This window comes from Sander lucioperca, chromosome 16 (assembly GCF_008315115.2).
Source record: "Sander lucioperca isolate FBNREF2018 chromosome 16, SLUC_FBN_1.2, whole genome shotgun sequence".
NCBI classification, from domain to species: domain Eukaryota; kingdom Metazoa; phylum Chordata; class Actinopteri; order Perciformes; family Percidae; genus Sander; species Sander lucioperca.
Genome location: NC_050188.1, coordinates 9,412,707 through 9,420,677, shown reverse-complemented (window position 1 = coordinate 9,420,677; position 7,971 = coordinate 9,412,707). Strand labels below are relative to the sequence as shown.

General features: G+C 47.7%; 1 protein-coding gene across 1 annotated transcript; it reads left to right on the top strand.

Moving 5' to 3' along the window:
* Window positions 1-4,173: 4,173 nt before the first annotated feature.
* LOC116035185 (piggyBac transposable element-derived protein 4-like) lies at window positions 4,174-5,649 on the top strand. The gene is made up of 2 exons (XM_031278163.1): window positions 4,174-4,522; window positions 4,691-5,649. Exons 1-2 carry the CDS (start codon window positions 4,174-4,176, stop codon window positions 5,647-5,649), a joined length of 1,308 nt encoding a protein of 435 aa, XP_031134023.1.
* The last annotated feature ends 2,322 nt before the right edge of the window (window positions 5,650-7,971 follow it).

Here is a 7,971-nt window from a genome sequence, read left to right as displayed (position 1 = left end):
AGGAAGTATGAAGTAAAATGTAATGAACAAGAGTTTTCATACTCAACATAACTTTCTTTTTTTAACTTTTAATTTTTTTATGATCAGTGTGATTTTATTTTTTATTTTTTTTATTTCCACACCAGGTATATGTGTGTGTGTGTGAGTGAGTGAGAGAGAGAGAGAGAGAGAGAGAGAGAGAGAGAGAGAGAGAGAGAGAGAGAGAGAGAGAGAGAGAGAGAGAGAGAGAGAGCTGTTCTCTTCTCAGTGTTCTGTGTGTGAGTGAGCAGAGCGGGACAGCAACACAATAAATCTGTATGTGTGTAGGGGAGGGGCGCTGTGACTAGCCTATCACAGAACGCAGACACAGTCAGCTACCCAATGAGGATTTTTATTCAATCCGAGCACAGATATTGACTCGTATTACTCGTATAATACTCGTACTCGGCAAAAGTGCTTTATCCGTACCGGATACTCGTTTTAGCCGAGTATCCGGCTCAACTCTATTGTGTACTACACTCACAGTCTCTCTCTCACGCGTGCACGCATGCATGCACGCGCACACGCACACGCACACACACACACTAGTAGCCAATGTCCAGCATCAGAATGCAACCATATCCTTAATTATTGCACAGCGGCCAATTATGTTTGTCAGTCAGCAACAATGAAAGCACACACTGCTCAATTGAATATGAAGGCAAATGTCTTATACCAGGATGCAGTTGGCATTAATTCAACCACACTTATCAATTCAATATTAAGCCCAAAATAGTTTGACTCACCAATCTGTAGATTATTTGTACATAAAATCCATCCGCCGCTCTTTCCTCGTGAAGACGTTGATCACAGTGTTGTAAAACTAATTTTATACAGCAGATGTACTGTACGTAGATGTCTAGCCAACCTCTCGTCTTTCTCAGCTAGCTAGCACATCCAGCAACGCAAGCGATAGCAGTACAGCCGCTGACTGTTAGCACAGCCACAAAGCCAAGCTGAACTTCCATACCAGTCTGTTTGAAACGATTGCTGCAGTAGTCCATCTAGGCTGGCACAGACCTCCTTCTTGCTATTAACTCCTTTTTTTTAATTAAAATCGAGTTTGGAGAAATTGGAGAAAAGTAATATCTTGATTTGAATTGGTCCATGTTTGATATGTTACGGAGATAATTACTGGCATACATTTACGTGCAAAGGCACAGCAGAGTTGTGCTTTTTGCCGTACATGTTGAAGAATACGGGATCGAAGTGCGCATGCGCAACATCGGTTTTTCGCTTGTCCGCAATGAATGGACAGTAAAAGCACTGCTTATTCTACCATTTCTCCCTTTCTTTTGTATTTGATTATGCGTAACTGCTACATTTGTCATCTTAACGTCTAAACAATTGGAATAACACACATATTTCATATATAAATAACAAGAATAAACATTAAAAATACAAATACAAGTTTATTAAATAAAATTATTGAATAAACATTTTTATGTTTGAATTTTGGCAGGGTAGGCAGTGCCTAGCTTGCCTACCCTGCCTGCACGTCTCTGTGATATTTGTTTAATTCACGCACATAGGTAATCCAAAAGTAATCCAAGCACTGGCTTGATCACTAATTTGGTCACACAACAAATGCAGGCATGAGCAGAGCTCATGCACAGCACATGTTCACTCACCAAAGACTTTTTGAAACACTAGATAAACTTCAATAATTGGAAAATCTATTTTATTCTGCAGGCTGAACATCCTTGTTAGACTTGTCTCCTAACATGCATGTACATTAGGGTTAGCTAATAGATTAAATTAATAATGGATATTTTATGTATAATACATTTAACATTCCAAACGTTACATGTACGATTAAGATTCCTATACACTCAGTTTGTTAGGAAGTAGCTAGAGCCTGAACTGGAACTGAATATAAATTCAGTTATAACGTTATAAAATGTTAGGCTTGACCGTAATGTTGGCTAACTTTCTGTCAGTATACGTTAGCATAGCCAGCACATGGCGGGTTTATGCTAGCCAGGTGCCAGTTTTATGTTAGGTAAAGTTAGCCCATTGCGGTGCAGGAAGAGAAGTTATAACTTTCGGGGGATTAAAAAAAAAAAATGTTTATGTAGTTATGCCTCAAATCAAGTAACATTAATGATAGTATTGCATAACTAGCACCACATTTATCATTTGCAAAGATTAGTAGGCCTATAATAAGAACAAAACATAACCACCTAGCAATAGGTTTTTAACATTACAAACATTACATGTAATTATTTATCTAACATTGGATCTCACCTCTCCAAAACTCCTCCACCGTCCTGTGGAGAACTGTCCTCCAGCAAATTATTAAAACTTGCATTCATCTGAGCTCTGATATTTGATAGCCTTCTTCTGAAACGGTTGCCGGTTTCTCTGTTAGACATCTCGTCTTCAAGTAAGGTGTAAAGGGCGCACAGCCTCAGCCTCGATGTCTTTATGTAGAGTCTATTTTTGGACGATTTCTTTATATATGGTCTATTTTTGGTCCCAGTGGCCACTCGCAGTATTGCAACTAAAATACCCACTGTGGCCCAAAAAAGTAGACTTAAAGTCTGTAAAGGTTTTGACAAATGTTGACAATTTACCTTCAGCTCTTTCCATTCTATTTTTTAAGACATGGGGGTTTCATATTTGGAAAACGTTTTTTCTTACTCACATCATCGATTTGTGTTGTCTCGGGAACAATGGTCCTGATGTTAAAAAAAGATCAATAATTATAAAGGCATTCACAATCTCTTACATAGGCCTACGAACAGGGTTGGGTAGTAGCAGATTACATGTCATTCTGTCTCTACGTACGTACCTACGTCATCCACAAGCGACAGCAGTCGGCGGGGACGAGGCAGCCGGCAGCTGCCTTCAACCTCCTACCTAACAGTCGGCTCTATCGCCTAGTTTTTATTATACTAAAAGTGTTTTTAAAAAAAACCAAAGATACATTTTTATGTGTAAGTAAGTATTAGCCTCACGCTAATTTATCAAGACTAGGCCTACCGGCTAAACTAACGCTAGCTTCATGGCAACCTCTACACCTGGCGAGTCCCCACTCCCCCTCAGGATTTCCTCGTTGTTTAATAATACAAACAAAGAAATTGCTGACCTCAGGGAAGATGTTCGTCGGCTTTCCGAGGACTTAAAAACCAAAGATGCTTTGTTAACCGCCTGCTTGGACGTGGCTCATAATCAGTCGCTCCGGATCTCATCTCTCTCGGCGGCCTTCCAGGATACCGCGCCATGGAACCCAGCTGCCTGCCCACGCCCATCGTCCTGCTCGACACCGGTTATCAAGCCACCCTGGACTGAGGTGGTTTGCGGCCGAAAGAGAGCCTCGGGTAGGGCTCCATCGCCTCCTGCCCTCAGCCTCTCCAACCGCTTCAATGCCTTGTCGGAGTCGGAGCCGGTGGCGGCCAATGCGGCTCACCGGGTTCGCCCCGCTTCAAAGCAGACTGACCAGCCGTCATCACGGAAGACGATTGCTACCGCGCGGCGAAAGCTTCTGAGGGATGCGGTAGTCAGACGGTCCGGTGGCCTACACTGCCTGGATCGGCCAAATGACAACGTTCCTCAAAAACAATCCCCACAACCGAACGGTTAGCAATCTTCCTCTTCTTTTCCCTGCCCATCTGAAACCGACACTGACTGTTTTGCTCCCGTCACCGGCTATCCACACCCCCCCCACTCCTCGTCCGCTTTTCCCCCTAACCACAGTAATTATTGGGGACTCCATCACTAGAGACCTACGGTTTCATAATGCTGTCACACACTGTTTTCCCGGGGCCAAAGTTGCAGACATCCTGGCTAAAGTTATGGACCTGATACCCTCATTTCCGACCTCTATCAAACGCATCGTGGTCCATTGTGGACATAACGACATGTCCACTCGGATTCAAAAAAATAAAATCGAAAACGTATCATCCCGGCGGCCCTCGACCTCGTCGCTGTGGCAGCGAAAATGAAAATGAAGACCAACAACAACAACAACAACAACACGAGCACACACGCTCTGCTTCTGCTGCTACTGCTTCTGCCTCTGCTGCTGCTGCTTCTACTGCTGCTGCTTCTGCTGCTGCTTCTGCTGCTTCTGCTGTTTCTGCTGCTTCAGCTGTTTCTGCTTCTGCTGCTACTGCCGCTACTGCTGCTACTGCTGCTGCCGCCGCGGCCCGCATGCACGACATAGTCTCTGCGTTCGAGCTGTTGGACGCCGCGGACCTGCGCGGCTACCTCGGGCTGCTGATCCTCTCGGGCGTGTACAGGTCCCGCAACGAGGCCGCGGAGAGCCTGTGGCACGAGGAGAGCGGCAGGCCCATATTCCGCGCCACGATGCCGGTCAAACGGTTCCACGCGTACTCGAGACTGCTGCGATTCGACGACCGCGAGTCAAGAGCCGCCAGACAAGCCTCGGACAAACTGGCGGCCGTGCGGGACGTGTTTGACGCGTGGGCGCGGCGGCTTCCCGGCCTCTACAATCCGGGCCCCGACGTGACCGTGGACGAGCAGCTGGTCCCCTTTCGCGGTTGGTCATCGTCGTCGTCATCATCATCATTTCTTGTTTTGTTTTGTTTTTTGTTTTTTTTGTGTACCTAACTCTTTCTTCTTATTCTTCTTATTCATCATCTTCTTCTTCGTGTTGTTCTTCTGCTTCTTCTTCTTCTTCTTCTTCTTCTTGTGCCTCACGTCCAAGGTCGATGCCCGTTCCGCCAGTACATGCCTAGCAAGCTCTGCGACGCCAAGTCCAGCTACGCGTGGAACGTGCAGGTCTACACGGGCAAGTCCGTGTGCGGCGCGTCCGAGAGGAACCAGGGCGCCCGGGTGGTGCTGGACCTGACCGAGGGGCTCGCGGGCCCTCGCAACGTCACGTGCGACAACTTCTTCACCTCCTACGACCTGGCGCGGCGGCTCCTGCGCGAGAGGCGCCTCACCCTGGTGGGCACGATGCGCAAAAACAAGCCCGAGCTGCCGGCCGCCTTGCTCGACACCAGGGGCCGCGCGGTCGCCTCGTCCAGGTTCGCCTTCACGCCCGCCGCCGCTCTGGTGTCCTACGTGCCCAAGAGGAACAAGAACGTGCTGCTGCTGAGCACGCTGCACGCGGGGGACACGCGGCTCGTCATGTCCGGCAGCCGCGCGGCCAAACCCGAGATCGTGCTCCACTACAACGCCACCAAGGGCGGCGTAGACAACCTGGACAAGCTCGTGGCCACGTACAGCTGCCGTAGGAAGACCGCGCGCTGGCCCCTCGCCGTGTTCCACAACGTCCTCGATGTGTCCGCCTACAACGCCTTCGTGATCTGGCGAGAGCTCAGGCCCGCGTGGATGCGCGGCAAGCTCAACAGGAGGAGGGCGTTCCTCGAGCAGCTGGGACGGGCGCTCGTCACGCCGCTCATGGAGAGGAGGAGGCGCCTCCCTCGCACGGAGGCGTCCGCCGCGCTCGTCAGAGCCGCGACGAGAGGGCCCGCTGAAGGCCCGCAACGACCAGAGGGCGAGCGGGAACCGCCCGCGCCGAGAGCGGCCGGCGAGAGGAAGAGGTGTCAGCTCTGTCCCAGGAGTAACGACCGCAAAATGAACGCCGTCTGCGCCGGCTGCCGGAGGTACGTCTGCGGGAGCTGCGCGCGGGCCTATTGCGCGGAATGTGTGAGCCCGTAGCCTTCTCTGCTGCTCGTCTGAGGGCGGACTTCCGGGGTGTGTCGGTCATAAAAACAAACAAACAAACGAACAAATAAACAAATAAATAAAACATTAAGCATGACTCTGCATTACTCTGCATTTTACCCATGCCTCGATCCTTCGGGTCTCTGGGACCCTCCCTTCATTTCATTTCATTTCATTGCATTTCATTTCACATGGACCGCCTCGCCTCGTCCTAGGGGTCGCAGAGACCCCTGTGTATGTCATTGTGTCGCATGCACGCACCTAACTCGCACAAGGCCAAAGGACCACACAAAGGTTAAAGAAGCACTACCCGTGGTCAATACCACATTACTAGATACGATCAATATGTCCTTATTAACGGGTCACGTACCGCAGTCTTTTAAAGTAGCTGTGATAAAACCTATTCTGAAAAAACCCACCCTCGACCCTGAGGTCTTAGCCAACTATAGACCTATATCTAACCTCCCGTTTCTCTCCAAAATCCTTGAGAAGGTAGTCGCTAATCAATTGTGTGACTTTCTGCATAGAAATAGTCTATTTGAAGACTTTCAATCAGGATTTAGAATGCATCATAGCACAGAGACGGCACTGGTGAAAATCACTAACGACCTTCTAACTGCTGCTGACAAAGGACTCCATACTTGTCTTATTAGATCTTAGTGCTGCATTCGACACTATTGACCATACCATCCTCTTACAGAGACTGGAAGATTTAGTTGGCATTAAAGGAATCGCACTAAGCTGGTTTAAGTCCTATTTTTCTGAGCGATACCAATTTGTAAATATTAACGATAAACCATCCAAATACGCTAAAGTTAGCCATGGCGTTCCTCAGGGCTCAGTGCTTGGACCAATTATATTCTCTTTATATATGCTTCCTCTAGGCAATATTATTAGGAAACACTCAATTAACTTTCACTGTTACGCAGACGACACCCAATTATATCTGTCAATTAAGCCAGACGAAAGCAGTCAGTTAGCTAAACTTCAAGCGTGCATTAAAGATATAAAATCCTGGATGACCCACAATTTTCTGATGTTAAACTCAAACAAAACGGAAGTTATTGTGCTGGGACCCAAGCACCACCGAACTTCATTATCTAAAGATATAGCTACCCTAGATGGTATTGCCCTGGCCTCCAGCACTACTGTCAGAAATCTAGGAATCATTTTTGACCAGGATCTATCCTTTAACGCCCACTTAAAACAAACCTCAAGAATAGCCTTTTTCCATCTTCGTAACATTGCCAAAATCAGGAACATAGTCTCGCAAAACGATGCTGAAAAACTAGTCCATGCATTCGTTACTTCCCGGCTGGACTACTGTAATTCTTTACTATCAGGCTGCTCAAATAAGTCCCTCAAGACCCTCCAGCTGATCCAGAATGCTGCAGCACGTGTTCTGACAAGAACTAACAAAAGAGATCACATTTCTCCTGTATTAGCTTCTCTGCATTGGCTTCCTGTAAAATCCAGGATTGAATTTAAAATCCTTCTCCTGACCTACAAAGCACTAAATGGTCAAGCACCATCATACATAGAAGAGCTCTTAGTACCTTATTGTCCCACTAGAGCACTGCGCTCCCAGAACTCAGAGCTACTTGTGGTTCCTAGAGTCTCTAAAAGTAGAATGGGAGCCAGAGCCTTCAGCTACCAGGCTCCTCTCCTGTGGAACCAGCTCCCAACTTGGGTTCGGGGGGCTGACACCGTCGCCACATTTAAGAATAAACTGAAAACCATCATCTTTGATAAAGCTTATAGTTAGGGAGTGAGGAGTTGCAGCATAGTAGAGTAGAGGGAGGCAGGAAGTACAAGCCCGTTCCGGCAGGGGAGAGTACGAGCCCGGTCCAGGGCCCCTTTCTTTAGCCTGCCTCTCTTAGTTATGCTATTATAACTCTAGACTGTTGTGGGAAGCTCCTTCCAAGGACACAATGAGCCGCTCCCTCTTCTCTCTCATTTCACTTGTCTCCTTTTGTGTGCATCTTAGTCCCAGAAATGCCTGTTACTAACCTAGCTCTGGGGAGTTTTCTCCCCGGAGTCCCTTTGCTTCTTCTTCACCCAGAACATCGCCTTGGAATTGGCTGGCACCTACACCAGGATCCTGGTTGCAGCTGACGCTATGGACTTACTACACCCTGCTACGCTCTGCGATTCCCCGCAGTGTCCGACTGCGTCCTGCCGCGTCCAACCGCGTCCACCCAGGCTGCTGTGCCACACTACACCCCGTAACGCCCTGCTGTACCCTACTATGACATGAACTACTATGACTACCATTGTGATCACTGTTTCACTATCTTTATTATGACTATTATTGCC

Coding starts and splice junctions, on each gene's coding strand:
- LOC116035185 (XM_031278163.1), top strand. CDS start 4,174: ATGCACGACATAGTCTCTGCGTTCGAGCTGTTGGACGCCGCGGACCTG. Junction 4,523..4,690: donor GCAGCTGGTCCCCTTTCGCG/GTTGGTCATCGT, acceptor CTCACGTCCAAG/GTCGATGCCCGTTCCGCCAG.